This window comes from Canis lupus, chromosome 4 (genome assembly GCF_011100685.1).
Source record: "Canis lupus familiaris isolate Mischka breed German Shepherd chromosome 4, alternate assembly UU_Cfam_GSD_1.0, whole genome shotgun sequence".
In the NCBI taxonomy this organism is placed as follows: Eukaryota; Metazoa; Chordata; class Mammalia; order Carnivora; family Canidae; genus Canis; species Canis lupus.
In genome coordinates, this window is record NC_049225.1 from 2,824,381 (window position 1) to 2,843,157 (window position 18,777).

Genomic DNA, 18,777 nt, shown 5'->3' on the forward strand with positions numbered 1-18,777 from the left:
ACTAATCTGGGTTTTTATTAAGTGATAAATCTATACTATAGTACTTTAATATTCCACAGAAATGTTTTCATTGAATTAGCATATTTAATGCCACACATTCAGATTTTAGAGAATAGCATTAGAGAAGAAGCAACCATCTGCAGAATATTTCTGTATATTTTACAAAGTAATAGTTTAAAAATATAATTATTCTGATACCAAAGCTCTTTGTGAATCTAGGTGAGAAAAACCCACCATGCTTATAAAAATGAAATTATTTGACTTGCAACATTATTAATTTGTTATTTTTATTTGCACTTGGCTTATAAAAAATTCAAAGCTAAACAAAGCATTCAACTATAGTAATGAAGATTTTGAGTAATAGCTAAAATATTTCTTCCCTTTCGGTTACTCCTGGCCTCTTTATAAGATTTAACCCTCCTTTTCTGTAGTTTTAGTATTGAAGTAGCCCCAAATCTAAAAGAGTTATATATTATACTTAACTAACTAAGCAAGAAGATTTGTAAATAAATATAGGAAGAGAATATTTATATAAATTATTGGTGAAGCAGGGAATTAAGTACCAAGTTAAATCACGCAAGTTTTATCAGAACCATCTCAGTAAAATATACATGTAATGGAATAAGAAAAGATCTGGCAAATACCCAGCATTTCAGCCACCACTCCCTGCATTTCATGTTTCTTAAGTTTTGTTTTATTCCTCATGGAAATAAATTATAATGCCCTTTTTAAAAAATGCCTACTTTCTTCTCCATATTTTCTTTTTCTTTTTTTTTTTTTTAAGATTTATTTATTTATGATAGACACACAGTGAGAGAGAGAGAGGCAGAGACACAGAAGGAGGGAGAAGCAGGCTCCATGCCGGGAGCCCCACGTGGGACTTGATACCCGGACTCCAAGATCGCGCCCTGGGCCAAAGGCAGGCGCCAAACCACTGAGCCACCCAGGGATCCCCTCTTCTCCATATTTTCATGGAATACTTACAGATAAAGAATTTCAGTAGAAAGTACAGCAACTTTTAACAGTTATGAGAATAAAATTCAATTATTCCACACTTTGTTATTCCAAAATTTACTTAACATAATTTAAGAATTACTGAAACTGCCAGATAACCTTTTAGATTTATTATAACTGAGATGAAGAATTCCACTATTAGACTATCTCTAAATGGTGTGAAACAAGCAGATACTGCAATATAAAAATCTGGTAGATTACTAAATCTATAAGGAGAAAGTACTAATCCAGTTGTCTGGTCAAATTTTCAGTAGTATTGTTGGTACCACAGAGTCAACCTCAGATAAGATACCTATCTTCATAGGTAAGTACCTGTACATCTCTGTTTCTCAACTTGATAAGAGTTCCTATTGCTTAACCACAGAAGACATAATTCGTGAAAAGTAGCATGCCATACAAATTAGGCATACATAGCAATTTATAGTCCCAAATCACATGGGGACTATAAATTATAAATTTATAAATATCTGGTTAAGAAGTAAAAATTTCCAAATCTTGTCTATGGTGTTATGCTTATGAGTGAGGGGCAACCATAAGCAACTTTAAAATCCTGTTTCATGGAGAGACAGTTATACTTGCTGGTTTATAGTCTCTTTCCTGTGAATAATTGTCAGGCTTCATCACTGTGTGAATGTCTTGCCCATCTTCCTAAATCCAGGGCATGTAGCCTGGTTCCATATCCTCACCTGATTTTGTCTTCAGTCTGACCCAAATACTAGACTCTAAAAGCTGATTCCACCAGCCACTCCTAGACTTCTTTTCTGAATTGGGAACTTCTCTAATGTCATCAAACTTGACCCTATTTACTGGATTTGCTTTTAGATCCCCTGGACACTGCGTTCCTCTTTCAGAGGGAGATGGTTTTCTTAATCAGCAATACATTCTGATCCTGACCTTCCTTACCTACCTTATCCCTCTTGAGGCATGAATTTTGGTGCTAGGACAGCAAATCTTTGGTTATTGTTAGGAGGTCCCTTCATGTTTTCAAGCCACAAGAATTCTACTTGAGGTAAGTAGTGATGAAAGCATAAATTCCAAGTGAATATCACACTCATTATTTCCTACTATTTAAGCTCAGAATATATTACTGTTTTGTCTATTATATGCCATTAACTATTATAGCCATCCAACTAGAGCTATATCTGATAGCTATATGAATTCAAATTTTTAAATTTATAAGGATTATACTGATATATTCCTCCAAATATAACAGTGAGTTAAAATATTATCATTTGTTTCTTCTAAAGAGATTTCTTCATGACATTCTAAATTAATTTTAACAGCTTATTTTTTTTAAACTAAAGCCATAATGGATTTTTTTCCCTGGGATGTTCTGATCAATTTTCCTATGAATTAGTCTCATGAAAATAAAATGTGAGCTTAACAAGGTTCATATCAAAGAAAAATTTTTGTTATGCTAGATCAAAATGTTTTTTCTCAGTAAATGTTCCAAGCGCTTGGCTATTTCAAATACTAAGAGATGTAAATAATCACCATTTTGTCCCTATGATGAAATGCTGAAATCAACATTAACACCATGGAACATCCTTTCGAATTATTAACTGGAGAGATTCCTAGCACAACGGGAAAGCAGACTTCTTTCCAATATCACCAGCGATGCCATTTATCATGTCTTTTTCTGAGTAACAAGACTCATATTAAATAAGCAACAAGGGGGGATGAGGCCAGAATGTTATCCCGAAAGGTCGCTAGCTAAAAGTTAAACAGCTGTAGGGCTGGCCCTTTTTACCTAGCACAGCATGAGCTCAGAGTTCACATGTAGGATAAAATTTCAAATTATGAGTCATTTACACTCCAAGAAGAATAAACCCATGTCACGGAAGGGGTACCAAAGAGACCAATTGCATGGGAGCAACCAACTTGTAGAGAGATCGCAAGACCTTTTATTACAAAAGAATCCAAGATGTTGGGTCTAACAAAGGTAAATGTCACAAGAAACCGAAACTCAGACCCAGACAAATACACACATATATATAGTTTTACCTTGCTGCGTTGGGATCCTGTGACCTTAAGGAAGGATGAGGACAAGAAGCAAAATAGCAATAAACAATTGCTCGGAAGACAACTGATAGACCATAAATGGTGTGCACTTCAGAAAAAAACAGTATTATTTGCTGCTCAGAGCTCATTCTAATTTACTTCTATTTCTTATCAATAAAGATGGATTTAAGAATAGGACACACACATTAGAAAAGATTATAGTGTCATACAGGAAATTAATCTTATGGCATTTTTCTCAGCAATAGTCATGGATGGTTCTCAGATTAGCTTCTGTACTTTCTACACATTGACTTCAATGCTGCAGAGATGCCATACCAAATTATTCCTGGAAGGGGCACTACTCTACGTCCACCCATCAACCTGTACCTTTTGGTGGGACCACTGTAATTAAGAAATGATTGCTGGTTACTAATATATTTCCAGACTTCTAGCTCAAAAATCCAGATATGTAATACAAAATAATAATAATAATAATAATGTAATCTATTTTTCCACTTCATTTCTTTCTGAAAATTCTAAAAAAAAAAAAAGAGAAAAAAAAGAAACGGAGAGAAGGGGTAGTTAGCAACAACTCTTTTCTTCATAGAAAGCAAAAGTAAAGTCTAAACAAATGGGGCAAATAATATTTACTTTCCTTCTAGCTAATTAACACTGAGCAGTATTTCTAATTTTCTGGAATAGTTAAAAGCTGAGAACATCTGAGAAAATTATCTTAAAATAGAACATAGTCCTAGGAATATATGCACTCCTACCTCATGCAAGCAAATGGCATTGTGTGCCACCATCTACATATGTACAGGGAATGAGTGACCTAATTGGGTTGAAGTCAAAAGAGGCCAAATCTTTAAGACTTCTTCCATTCAGAAGAAAATCACAAACCAAGGGTTTAATTAAAAACTGGATGTCATGTTGCTCTTCAATAAATATTTTCCTCATATGTCTATTGGAAATTTCAGATCATGATATTCACTGAGATGAGAACAGTTTGAAGCAATCTCATCTCTGAGAGTTCTCAGGGACACTCATTCTGAACATATGGGTTTTGATTATTTCATTATTCTATGTTCCTTGGTCTTAACTTCAGCAAATGTTAGGACTCAGATTTGTCCATCCAGCTTCTGACATGCAGTTCCTTGACACAATAAGCTGCAATAAGCCATGAAGCAAGAAACATAAATGTCAGTTATAAGCTATGAAACAATGTTCCAAAGTAGAATTGAAGACAAATCTAGAAAGATCCATCTTACTTCAAAACTCTTCACTTCTTCTTCACCATCATCATCTTCCTCATCATGACAACTCTAAGACATGGAAAACATTAAAAAAAAAAAAAAAAAAAAAGGCCAGCAGGATTAGAATACATTGAGGCAGAAAGTACAAAAGAATGTAGCATGGAATACTGAATCATTTGTATGAAGTTATCACTGACATTGTTTAAATAGATGTATTAGATACAGTAAACATAGATGGCATGATCAATGAACCCAGGACCTAAAAGAAAGTTATACTGTGCTTTTACAAAATCAAAGTACTAAACTGCCAATTTTATGCATAGCCTGGAGATATTGATGAGATCCCTACCATACTATGTGTACCTGTTAATCATGCATTTATTTGCCATGTTCAAACCAAACTGTAAGCCTTAAAGACAAGATCATTGTTTTTTCTTATTTTATGCTGCCATTACAACGCACAAATATAGATACCTGCAATAACTGTGAATTAAAATAAACAGAAAGCTGTCCACTGTTTAAAAGTGAATCTTGTAATCCTTTAAGCTCATTTTTTATTGTAATTGGCCCAAAGGGGGAAAATGAAATTCTAACTGCTACTAATATTATTCTTTTATGGAAAAATAAGTAAACTGACTAATCCATTATTTTGAGTTATTTTCCAAGAAATGATAAAGGCACACTCCATGCCTATATTCTTATCTAATTCCCCCAGGTAAAATTTTTGCTTGCTAAATTTAAGGAAGAATAGTGGTGTGGTGATTGGGAACACAGCCTGACGACACAGAGTACCTGCTTTGAGTCCTGATGCTGCCAGTTATTGGCTATTCAGCTTAAGGCAAGTTTCTTTACTTCTCTGGGTCTCCCTTTCCTCATATGTAAGGTAGAAAGAAATAAGAAAAAGAGGACCAGGGCTCTTGAGAGGATTATACGAATTAATAGATACAAATTGTTTGCCACATAGGAGCAGGTGCCTGAAAAATCATAAGCATTTAATAAATCTCAACTGCTATTATGGTTGGGAATAAAAAGTATCATGTTGACCAAAGGAAGCTAGTCATTCTGTGGTAGGAAAAAAGCTACAGTTTGTCAAAATTAGATTGTCCCAACACTCTTAAGGATTTCTTCTGGTCTGCAAGTGCTCTGTATATCAGTGAAGTGAATGGTGACAAGTCATTAAATATAAGTGAAAAATCAGAAAAAAATAGTTTCAATTCAATATTTCCCAATACTTCGAGTATGGAGATGAAGTGGGGATGGGAGGGAGAACACAAAATACGATTCTTCTACCTGCACAGTGATAAATTCTAGGTCTTTCCCGTTCTTTTGTTCATTCAACAAATACTATCACCCTTTCCACTTTAGAGTAATAAGACTGACAATATGGTTTGTGAAGGAGATAATAAAGGGGACACAGACCTGTAATGATTTTGCTGTTTAGAAAAGGTGTTCCATAGCATGTTTCCCCAGAGAAACAAAGGTGTTAATCATTTACTCAGCAGTATAGGAAATTTTCTGCTATGTGCTAATGTCACCTGGCTCCCACGCCATCAGTTAACAAGGAATTTTATTTTAATTTAATTTAATTTTAAAATATTTTATTTATTTACTTGATAGAGACAGCAAGTGAACACAAGCAGGGGAGCAGCAGGCAAAGAAAGAAAGAGAAGCAGGCTCCTCGCTGAGCAGGGAGTTGGATGCTGGGCTAGGATCCCAGGACTCTGAGATCATGACCTGAGCTGAAGGCAGATGCTTAACCAACTGAGCCACCCAGGCAGCCCTCACCAGGAATTTAAAAAAAGAACCCATGAAAACTTGAGCAAAACATATCTGATAGGCAAATCTGTGGTCCTCCATAAATATTGTCCAACTAATATTAAATACAGAGGAATTTTAGCTTATCTGCCCACGAAGATTACCTATGTACTGTTTCCCTCCTCTACATTAGGAATTAGAAGTGAAGCACTGAGGTTTTATCAGGTAATAATCATGTTTATTTTTTAAACAAATTAGAACACTAATATAAAATGTCTTTTAAGGATGTGAAGTTTTTTAAAAATGCAAAGTTTTAAATTTTCTCAAAAGATCTTCTATGTCAATTTCACTATCTTCAGAAATAGAGAAACAAGTTTTGAGATGAAGAATACATTCAGAAAAATTGTCATTTTGGGTTATAATGACATGCTTTAATCTATAAATTTTATATCATATGCTTGCTTTTGGAATTCCTTTAGAGATTGAGAGCTCTAGTTGAGAAATATTTTTTAGAGTTATTTTTATTTTTTTATTTAATAATAATAAATATAATATAATATAAATATTTATTTTGAAATAAACTATTTTTAAAATTATGAAAATTTAGTGATATTTGCTTCTAACGAGGTTAAAATTTGTGATTTTTAGAAGCTATTAAGCCTAAATCAATTTGGAGTATATATCTGACAAGATTCATCAGCCTATAAACTACTTTGAATTTCTACTGATTGGATATGTTGAGGATACAATGGGGCCACAAGAAAACCAGAGCAGATCTGCATTTTTTTAATGTACTGGGAAGAAGAAGGATTTATAGGTATAGGAGATAAGTTTCTCACCAGCAAACTGCATCCATGTAGTATATATGGTAAATAAACAGGCAGTTTTAGTAGATGGCCTAGAAGCACAGGATTTAGCTTTCTACATCAAAATGACAAATTGTAGGCATGGAGGAGTTACACCATATGCCAGGAGGGAAAAAGTGAGTAAAATCCATACACAAAGAGGCAGAAGCATGGAGTAAGAGAATTATTTTGCAAAGATTTTATTTATTTATTTGACAGGGAGAGAGAGAGAGAGAGAGGAAAGAGAGAGCACAAGAAAGGGGAGGAGCAGAGGGAGAAGCAGTTTCCCCGCTGAGCTGAGCAGGGAGCCTGATGTGGGGCTGAACCCCAGGACCCTGGGATCATGACCTGAGCTGAAGGCAGACGCTTAACTAAGCACCCAGGTGCTCCTGGAATAAGACAATTTAGAAGAGAAAACAAAAGAAAAAATTAAATTAGAGGGTACTTCAGACCATTCAGGGGTCCAGATCAAAACTCAAAATTGGTGATGAGAAATCCATCAGCAGTAAATAGGGCACTTCACTTTGCCAGCATCTGCTGGAATTTTCTTTCTGCAAAACAAGTATATTTCACACATTTTTAAGTTGCCTTTCTGACTATGGTACTCCTCAGAATGTAGAGGAAGCAAAACCAGAAGCTTTTACTATGCATTTAAATCTAAAAACTAATGGATGAGTTAGAAGGGACAGAAATCTCCTAAGAAAGTGACCCTAGCATTTGATAATTTTAACCAATAAAGGATAGAACAATAGGCATAACTTAATCTGTACCCTAAATATTTTAATAAGTAAGAGAAGAAGGAGGAAAAAGATTTCCTCAGTCAGAAACTCAAAATAGTAGAAACTGTTGAGTGTTTAACTTATGATAGCATCATTCTAGATACTTCCACATGGTTATCTTCTTCATATTGGTAGAAACATCCCATTAAGATGAAATAGCTTCAGACTGTTGAGGAGAGATAATGGATTATAAAGAGGCATTCTGGGAATCAAGCATGAGGGGCCACGATGATGGCAAAAGCAGTGGCAACAGCCAGTCAATGTGAATGCACTGGAAATTCTCTGGTAAGTTTTTAAAGCAGTGGCATACATGATACAAGTAGAGTTGTCCAAGAATAAGCAGAGAGTTGAAAGATGGATAGGAAAAAAAAAATATTAATCTCAGGTTCAAAATAAAGTATGGCTTAAAATATACGAAGATTCAAGATGATTTTTTTCAAGATATAGCTAAAGCAAGGAGAATGAGCAATAGTAAATAAAGGATTCAGAGCAGATGATATAATAATAGAGAAGTGCAGAGCTACTCATCAGCTGTTTGCTTCAGAATTTACCACCAAAGAGAAGTGATTTTTATTTATTTTACTTATTTTATTATTTTTTATTTTTTTAAATGATTTTAAAATTTGAGCAGGGCAGGGGGCAAGGGAGAGAGAGAGAGGAAGAGAGGCTGCAGTGGGGAAATCAAATATGAATAGCAAATAAGCATTCGAATTAAGAAAACTTAAGATAATTCCAAAGTCTTTATTTGGCCCACTTTAGAAATTCTCTCTTTGTGTGTTCATATTTAATTAAAGGACTTTGTGGTCATTGCAGTTGTCCCCCCAAAACATTCCCCCAAAGAACTAATTCTTTAACTCAAATTTTGGTCTATACCTATGAACACATCTAAAAATACTTATACTGGTTAACCATGTAGTTAAAAATTGAAGGCAATGATGACCATAATGCATGTAAATGCAAAGCCTAAAAAAATACTATTTTCTGCAAAAAAATAGACAAATTCAGAGTACTTTAAAAAAAATTAGGCCTCTCTTTCAACTATTCCATGCAGCCACATGCGTGATTTTTAGTGGAAGTGCCAGTAAAGTGAATCTATATTTGTATTTCATAATGCTGACTTAACTAATACTCATCTGTTTATTATTTTTTATTATTTTTTTCATCTGATAAGTGTACTCTTTCATTCCTATTACCTGTCTTACCCATCCCTCACCCCTTCCTCTCTGGTGACCATCAGTGCCTTCTCTATAGCTACGAGTCTGTTTCTTGGTTTGTCCTCTTTTTTCCTTTGCTTGTTTTCTTTCTTAAATTCTACACATGAATGAAATCATATAGTATATGTCTTTCTCTGATTTATTTCACCTAGCATTATACCCTTTAGCTAATCCCTGTTGTTACAGATGGCAAGATTTCATTGTTTTTAGGCTGAGTAATATTCCGTTGTGTGTATGCATATGTGTGTGTGTGTGTGCATATATATATATCTTCTTTATCCATTCATCTATTGATAGACTTGGACTGTTTCCATACTTATACTGGTTAACCAGTAGTTTGACTACTGTAAATAATGCTGCTCTCAACATAAGGGTGTAGGTATCCCTCTGAAATAGTATGTTTGTATTTTGTGGGGTATATACCCAGTAGCGCAATTACTGGTTAATAGGGTAGTTCTATGTTTAACTTTTTGAGGAGCCTACATACTGTTTTCTTCAATGACTGCACTAGCTTCTGGGAAGATGATTTTCAAAATGAAGAAAGGCAACCTCCAGAGACTACTTGCTAAAAAGTTGGATATCAATCATCAAAATTAGCAAATGAAATAAACACAGGGAAAGCACAATTATCAAGTTTGTGGCTAGCATAAATGTAAAGAACTAGTTAGCCCTGAATGACAAAGCTGAACTTTAACAATATTTTGGCCTTGGGGGTGCCTGGGTGGCTCCGTGGTTGAGGAAATACCAAAGGCAAATGCCTTTGGCTCAGGTCGTGATCCCGGGGTCCTGGGATTGAGTCCTGCATTGGGCTCCCTGTGAGGAGCCTGTTTCTCCCTCTGCCTGGGTCTCTGCCTCTTTCTGTCTCTCATGAATAAATAAATCTTTTTTAAAAAATTAAAATAAAATAAAAATATTTTGGCCTTGGATTATGGCCTGACTCTTATTAGAGAAACGATGACATATATTAACACTTATTAGGGGCCTGGGTGGCTCGGTTGGTTAAGTGTCTGACTCTTGATCTCAATTTGGGTTTTGATCTCAGGGTCATGAGCTCAAACACCACAGTGGGCTCTACACTAGGAGTGGGGCCTGCTTAAAAAACATGATTTTCCTTTTTAAAATTAAACATTAAAATAAAGATATACTTACTTACCTTTGCCATAATATCTGCATAAGCCATATATAAAAAGTCTTCTTCCAGTTTGCTATGCAAAACAAGAAAACATGAATTTTTAAGTAGGAGTAGGAGACTAGTCAAATGCAAAACTGCCATCACTGTATAAAATAACATTTATTTCTCAAACAGTATGCCTTTTTAAAATGAAATAAACAGAAAACATAGGCAAAGTCATTATTCAAAAGTATAGTAGCATCAGACAGCAAAGATCTCAGACCAAAATAGCTGACCCATCTTACCTTCCAGAAGAGGCCTTCAAGTCTCACAAAATAAATGGTCTATTGATTTAACACACAAATGTAATAACTTTAATTCTCTTGAGATTACAAAAGCTGAAACAAGCAAGTTTAAATGAGGTAGGGGCTTTTGACAGAAGTGATATTTGACATTTGATGGAAAGATTCCCCAAGTTATTATGCTACTACACTGTTAAAAATACAATAGTCATTGTGATTCTTAAAAATTAAGAAATATGTTTAATATCTTCTTCTTAAGTATGGAAACCATTAATTCATGAAGAAAGGTTTCCATCCAAAAATACATATTTGCAAAATTATTTTAGCAGTCTTAAGGTTCAGCCATCAGAAAAAACCATTTATGAAAATACCTCATTACCTGACAATGCCAGACATAGTTGCTCTATGCTTAGGGATGAGATGATTTTGTTAGTTAGGAAATAGTAAGAGAGAGACATTGTGAGAGAAGGATGGATCACATTTGCTAAGAGGGAGAAATGTGCATTATTATGGCATGCATAGAGGTCAAATGAACTTGTCTAGACTCTCAAAAGATTCATGTGGATAGGACTGATCATTAAATTATTTTCCAGTTTCTGCAGGAATGAGTGTGAAGCTAGGGCAAAAGGCTCCCTTTTGCACAGCAGGGAGGCAGATAAATGTTCTTTAACCTCTGAAAGATTTCATCCACAGAATCTCTGCAGTACTCCCTATTATGAGCAAATGCTGAGCCCATTTGGTTACTGGGCATCTGAGGGCATAGCTTATTTAACTACACAGAGGTTCTGCTTTGTGGCTTTGGTAAATTCATATAAATAAGACTGTAGAAACATGGAAAATGGCAAATGCCTTTAAAATAGATCTCAAAGAAACTTCCTGTTGAGATGACGTCTTACTCATCTTCTACGGGTTTCCTAAGACCCACTGCACAATGGAAACACAATCTACTCAGGAAATTTTGGGTCACCATCGGCCTCCACACGTTTTTTCATACTGGAATTTGCTTTGGGCTCTTGTTTTATTTTATAAAGGCCATTTGTGATAAAGAAAAAAAAAACATTTCATTAGATTCAGGATCAACAGCAAATGACAAAGTTGTTACATAAAACTGGTAGATATTAAAGCCTGAACTGGAACGAATATTGGTCCACACACGTATGGCAGACTGGTCCTATTGCAGAAAATTCTCTCTCCTAACAAAAACAAGATGAAACTGCAACATGAATGTGTGAAACACAAGATATTCAGACATGGGTTTCTTTATCTGTTCTTCCTATGCTCACATGAACACTCCCAACCATACCATTTCTCTGTTAAAGCTGTTCGACTAAACAGAAGGATGAGTTGATGGAGGGGATCAACTCTCTTCGTGCTTTCCTCTTCTTCTGGAGGGTCGGCTCCAGGCTTCTACAAAAAGCCAAATCCATAAAATTTCACATTAGATGAAACATGCATACAAACCCAGAAGTAATATGAGCAGGCATGGTCCTAGGGTGGCAAGAAATGTCTTCATGCCACCTTCATCTTTCAAACATCCCACGAGTGTACCTGTGCCCAGAACTACTAGCCACAAGGGAGTCTGAGCAATGCTGGATTTCTACTTTCCAGCTGAGGGTCAGGAGCAATGCCTAAAAGGAAAGCCATCTTCTTCCTGATCTGGCAAGTGTGTGTTTGTGTTTTAGATGTATCGTGCATGCACATGTGTGTGCTTTGAGGCATCGTGAATGCACGTGTGTGTTTTATAGACATTGTGCATGCACATGTGTGTATTACACTAGTCAATGCAAAACTATGCAGTTTAAAAAAGATATTTAATAATTGGACCAAAAAACACTGTGGGCAAGGATGACTCACATCATTTAAAAATTCTGAATGCTATTCTCAGAAGCAGATTCACAACCAAGGGTGTATTTGGCAGAGATTTCAGCTTTAGGGTGGGCTCAATTTATAAGGAATTACAATAAAATCCTAAGTCACTCCAAGTATAAACATTTAGTTCACACAGCAATGAAAACTGATTATCAAATAAACATTTTCTTTGCCTACACAAATAAAGAATGCTAAATGAGTTAATGCTTGAATGACTCACACATTTTTATTTTTAGTTACTTTAAACTTCAAAAGAAGAAGTTTGTACTCTTAGAACTTTTAAGATGAGGAAAATTATTAAGCATTTTTACAGACTGTTGAATTAATTAATCTTCAGTTTGTTGAATGTTTAATGACTTTTATGTCTCTATTGCCTTACCCATTCAGACTGATTCTTTTCTCTACATAAATGGTCTTTTTTTCCTGGATTTAAGGTTTAATATTGTAGATACTGGGTAAATTTCTATAAGATATCTAATATTCTATGGCTTGTTTCGGTTCTAAAGACAAACCGAATTCACTTAAAATATAAGTCAAGCTTTCATGAATTATATCAGTTTATCCAATATTCCTTGATAACTTGTGAGTTGGAAAAAAAAAAACTTTTAGAGAAGAGATCTTTAACTTGGGAATCATGAGGCCTCCAACTAATCTGCAAAATACCACTGGACCATATGCTTGTAAATTTTCCTGAGACCATGGCTTTCACCAGATATTTCAAGAGGTCTAGGACTTATGAAAGATTAAGACTACAGCTCCCCAGAGCACTCGGCTCTTAGTACAGGAGTATTCTTACCAGCACAACATGGTGGGACCAAAAATCTACTTGCCCACTACAACATTTGTCATGACTTCCTGTTCTTGCATAACAGCCTATTATCCTCTGTCCTGTGTGTTTTTAAAAACCCATTACTTTTCACTGGCTTCTGTTAACCTTTACTTATTTTTGGTGAAGAACTTCATTATGGTTAAGGTTTTATAGCTCTATACTGGTTCTGAGGTGTTTACAGGTGTTTTGAGGAAGAATTTAAAACAATAATGGCATCCAAGTTTGGTTAATAAACTTCTATCATTCAGCTTAATTTCTGAATTGCTTTGATGTTGAAGAGATCTCTTTGAAATAAGGATAAAATTTTCCCTCAACACCGAATGTAATAACAATCAAGAATAAGTTTTCTAGGATGAATATGCTGCAATGATATTTTCTCTTATATGACTTAAGTGCTAATATCAATGTTATTCACCAAGCCCAAACCCTCCTTCATCTTACAACCCCATTAAAACATACTGCTAAATCTTCTATTAATTTATCTTCAAAGTAGTGTTCTTCTGTTTCAATCCAAGACTTTTCATATCCCTGAAGAAAGAGATTGACAGCCCGATGCCTAAAAGATAAGCACAATTCCAAACAAGGAATGTTTAAAAATAAATTGGAAAGGTATTCAGTAGTGCTTTATCACTGGACACTCTGTACACTAAAAAAAAAAAAAATAAACATCCTACTCATGATTGGAGAGGCAATACATCATAATGAATAAGGCAAGGCTTCTTAAATTCACATGCTGACTTCTATTTAAATTCTGGCGCTACCATTTCTAAGCTTCATAACACTGGCCAAATTATCAACTTTATCAGGTTTCACTTTTTCCATTGATAAAACTAGGATAACTCCATTTGCACTTCAGTTTTGAGAAACTTAAAATGAGATAAACAATGTAAAGCACATTGGATAAATAGATGGTCATTAAGTGGTAGCTACTATGACATAAAGTGGCTCTGGATAAACAATATAGAAGCGTTAATAAAGGAATTATTCAGTGTTTGAGTTAACATTAGATACAGGCCTGGAGGATTACAAAACAAAATGTATTATGTAAACTTAATAGGAGAATGTATCCAAAGACTAAATCCTGGAAAGCTGAAGATAAATGGTTGCCCGTGAAACAAAAGTGCACTGAAGACTAAAAGAATCAATAAACTCATCATGAAGTTGATAAGACATATGAGTAAGAGTCCATCATAAGAAAGGGTAAAAGAAAGTCATGATCCATAAGGAATCATCCTAAGGGAATATCAGAAGTGTTAAAAGGAGATGTGCCATCATAGGATGGAAAGCTGAGCCTAACCATACTAGTGGAGTCATGAGACATATGGTCAGACAGGTTTATGAAGGGTCTGGAAAACCAATGAGAGGAGCTGACAATGCACCTGGAACTGCTAGAAATCATCATACAGTCCTGTGTGTGAAACACGCATGACAAAAGATGGGCTCATCCTTCCCGGGACAGCAGAATCACCTGAGCTGCTTTTACACAATACACTTGCTAAGCACGCAGAGAAATTCTGATTCAACAGGTTGAGGCTTGGGTATTTCTGAAACGAGTTTGTGTGTGTTTCCTCAAAGTACCAGGTTTGAGAACCACTGCAAAAAGAGATACAATTTTGAAAAGGTTATGTCAGAGAGAGTAGAACAGCAGACTCTGTGACACTGGGGAAACTTGCTTGGAATCTGCTGCCATCAACATGATTAGAGGGGGCATGAACAAGGGAGCTGAAGAGGTGGCCATAAAGGGAAGAGTGGCGATAGGAAACAGATAAAACAAAAATCTGAAGGAACTTGGAGAATGACTGGATAGGAGTGAACAGAAAAGGAAAAGGACTATAAATTCAAGGTTATTTTTTTTTATCAAGGAACTGGTGACATCATAACGGAATCAGAGAATTTAAAAGCAGCAGATAGGCAGAGGGGGAAGTTAATGTATTTTTATACTCAGTGAATGTGCCATGGCAAGGAATCCAGCAATCTTAGTAAAAGGAGAGCATGCAAAGTTTCTTTGCTTTGTTTTGTTTCACTTCCTGACTCACTTTATTCAAACATGTACTGAAAGTCAGTGTTCTAGGTACTGAGGATATATGTATATAAAATTGAACACGACTTTAAAGGATCTTAAAGTCGGAATTAGAGAAACAAACAGGCCCGACACTACAGGAACGCACCCACAGCTAGAGGTCTGTACAAGTGTCCTGGAAACACAGGAGGAAGCATTCCACCTGCAAGGAGTGTAAGTGCATGGTTTGGTCAGAGACATTCCAAAAGAGATGCAGCTGAGCTGTGTCCTGTCTACCAGGGGACGTGGAAATGATGCCGTTTATACAAAGCTCTGAGCAGGAAGAGCACAGATTCTTAGGAAAACCGCAAGGAGGCTGAACTGGTACCTTGCCCACAGAGCCAGACTCAAATGTATCAGGATATTTCTCTATTAGAAGGTACGTCAGCTCTAAGAGAAGGTCGAGGGTCCGTTAAATGCATTTATGTGATTCCCATGAACTAGTTCCATGTCAGTTCTTCTCCCCAAGATGGGAAGTAAAAAAAAAAAAAAAAAAAAGTAAACAATTAACATGAATACTCTTAAGTTTGGTTCTAAGCACTCTGTATACCTCAACCCATTAAGTAATCTCAACAACTCTATGAGGCAAATCTCATCAATGGTACACATGAGGAATTTAGAATAGTCAGGTAAGAAACTTTACCAATGTCATGCAGCCATCAGCTGAGACACCCGGATTCAAATTGAGGCAGTCTGAGTTCCTTCCTAATTACCAAACCCTGCCTTACATACATGAACAGATCTTCCTCAGTATTTAAACGTCCTTAACAATCCCAATGTAGACCACAATCCTCTGGGAACATACAAGAAAGCAAAACAAACTTAAGTATAACACAGAAGAACCAAGACCTCTCTTCCATCTGTCTCTCAAACTATTGCATTTAGGTTACAATAGATGCTATACTCCTACTGCTTGGTACAGAAAAAAAAAAAATCTATTACAGACATCAAAAAAATTCTGACCTTGGCAGGTTGTATAAAGGAGCCATCCGGAAACAGGCTACCACTGCTCTTTTCCTCTGCTTGGATAACAGTTTGTGCCATACAGCCTTCTTCGATCTCTGTGGGTGCTCCACCTGAGGTAAAATGATACAAAAAAAAAAAAGAATTAAATATTTAAACCCCAAACTATCCTCAAAAATATAGTACGAGGCAGCTGTGCCTTTTAGATTAAAAACTTTTGGAATTTCAATTCCAAAAGTATCTTACAATTATTATGGAAAAGCCCACATCCTAGAAGTAACCCAATGCTAAACTGGAAATAGTTGTGAATGTTACATATTTTCTTCAGACAAAATAGAATATTTCCCTAGTAGTGTGCCCTGAAGAAGCTGTGTCATCTCTAAAATCAAAGAACTGTAAAACCATTCTACATAAAATCATGGTTTCAGAATTTGGCTATGGTTCTAAAACATGTTTTCTATCTATGGAAAAAATGAACCTATTCTTATTTATGTATCCATTTAAACCAATTTTATCTTAAGAGTTGCAGCAGTCTACACAAATAGAGGCAGACACAGGAAATTCAACCGAAAATTCAACTGTTCCTTAATACAATAGGATGGAGAGGAGATGACAAGGCTTCGGAAACACATACTAGGAGTGAGGTAAAGAATTTAATTTTGCAAAAATGTTAAAATATGTAATTATTTGTTAGAGAGGGACAAATGAGAATTCAAAGTTGTAGTCAATGAGGCAAGCAAGCTATTTATTTAGCTAATGGTGTTTGGAGCTCCAAGACGAGAAAAAGAGATTAATTGTAAGTATTAGAGAGGAAAAAAAAAAACCCAACATGTAATTCTAAATTAATTAGTAGTCTCTAGGTAATTGAACACTGTACTTCCCAGACTGTAATATCTCCGGCGCATACATGTAGACTTCTGGAAGAAATAAAAATGTTATGTTAGCTAAAAAAATAAATAAATAAAACTAAAGTCTATTATCCTTTGCAATAAAGGGTCAAACTATGAATGTCATAATGCCTGAGGAAAACATTAACAATGTCTGGACTATAGTGATTTAGAAATTTTAATGAAGCAACTTGTATAATTGGAAAGCACTTATTTCTGTGATGGTCCATCCTCCACAGGATCAAGAAATACTTTCTGCACCTCAATTGGCCACCTCAATTTTCTTCTTGATGACCACGTTAAGTGAATCAAGGGTAGTAATGTTCAACTAAATCCAATGCATTCGAGTTCCATCTTGAGATTCAGGTTGTACAGCCTAGCTTTTTGTGGGAATACAGTATTCTGATCGGTATGGGTGACAGTCAACAAACACAATGAAGTACCAAAACATTGAAGATATAGCAGTGAACATGGTAGAAGTGTCTGCCATCATGAAGCTTACCACTTGGCAGAGCATTTTATTATACATCAAAAGTCCCTGAATAGCAAGGTTTCTTCTGACTGTCCAAATGCCGGGAGGTGCTGATGTGTCAGTGTGGCTTGAATGTATTAGGAAATTGCAAGGGATCAGGTTATTCTGATGGGAGAATGAACAGATATGTAGTATAAAATATACAACTGCAAAGGTTGCTAATACTGAAGATAAATTAAATCAAATACCTGTTACACACCCACTGTTTTTGCACTGAGTTTAGCAAGTGAAAATACTCTTCACAAGCTACTCTATGACTGAGTGACAAATTAACTTTAGGATACAGGTATTGAAGGCCTCTTGTGGCACATCTTTCACTCTTTTCTATTCTTTGATACTTGATTCTTTTTACTCATATTCTTAATAAGTTGAAGAATAGTTGACCTTAACTAAAATCTGACCCCTTAACTTTTCCCAAGAAAATTCCTATTTCTCTTTTAAGATTATAGGGATCACCTACTTCGCAGCTAGATTAAGTCTGGACCCCTTCTATAAGTCTATTCAGCACATTTTGGATCCTAGCACATCTATATTATGACATATTTATGTGCCACATGATCTACTACAGCATGACCTACTTGAGTAGAGAGACACTATTCAATCCCCAAAACCTGCAGAATATAACATTGCCATATGGTAGCACGTGCAATAAACATTCATGGGGGGAATGGCTGCATCATAAAATGAACCTCAATACTTTACAGATGATTTCATTCATTACAGTTGAATATATTTATCAATATATAATATGTGAATATAATTAAATATCATCAGATTTCAATAAGCTTCATTTAACGTACCTAAAATTCATTCAAACAAATCTGGATATGTGTATGAAAATAGGAAGAATTAAGACCTTACTGTGTGGGGACCTGGGTGGCTCAGTTGGTTAAGCATCTGACTCTTGATTTCAGCTCAGGTTATGATCTCAGAGTCGTGAGATCGAGCCCTGCATCAGGTTCTGCGCTGAGTGTGGAACCTACTTGGGATTCTCTCTCTCCCTCTCCTTCTGCCCCTCCCCCAATCCTCTCTATATTAAAAATAAAAACAAAACAAAAAACCTTATGGTAGAGTATTGCTGCCAGAAATAATCCTCTGGTAGACACTAAGTAGACATTTAATAGTCTTCTGAAATATGTATATCATTCTGGAAAAACAACTGTATGACTTTACACGTCACTTAAAATTTCATTAACTTAAATTTTGTCACCTGCTCAATTATAATTTGTATTTATTTAATATTTCATGAGATATTATGGAAATATTTAGGGAAATATTAAGCTTCCTAAATTTTATTATATTATTAATATTGTCATGTTAGACAATGTAAATACATGTTGACAGCCATGTGGTTTAAGGGTATC

The 18,777-nt window shown here is 35.4% G+C and overlaps 1 protein-coding gene across 5 annotated transcripts in view; it reads right to left on the bottom strand.

Annotated features, from left to right (window-relative positions):
• Nucleotides 1-18,777, bottom strand: part of RYR2 (ryanodine receptor 2) — a 726,942-nt gene that overhangs the window by 80,659 nt on the left and 627,506 nt on the right. For 2 of the 5 annotated variants that reach the window (XM_038533815.1, XM_038533814.1), the window contains 7 exons: nucleotides 16,876-16,911; nucleotides 15,995-16,107; nucleotides 13,432-13,528; nucleotides 11,578-11,681; nucleotides 10,015-10,066; nucleotides 4,284-4,337; nucleotides 3,019-3,042 (listed from right to left, as the gene is read on the bottom strand). In XM_038533815.1, coding sequence (XP_038389743.1) covers nucleotides 3,019-3,042; nucleotides 4,284-4,337; nucleotides 10,015-10,066; nucleotides 11,578-11,681; nucleotides 13,432-13,528; nucleotides 15,995-16,107; nucleotides 16,876-16,911 — 480 coding nt within the window. The remainder of the gene's footprint in view (nucleotides 1-3,018; nucleotides 3,043-4,283; nucleotides 4,338-10,014; nucleotides 10,067-11,577; nucleotides 11,682-13,431; nucleotides 13,529-15,994; nucleotides 16,108-16,875; nucleotides 16,912-18,777) is intronic. The other 3 variants (XM_038533817.1, XM_038533816.1, XM_038533818.1) reach the window with 3 other exon arrangements.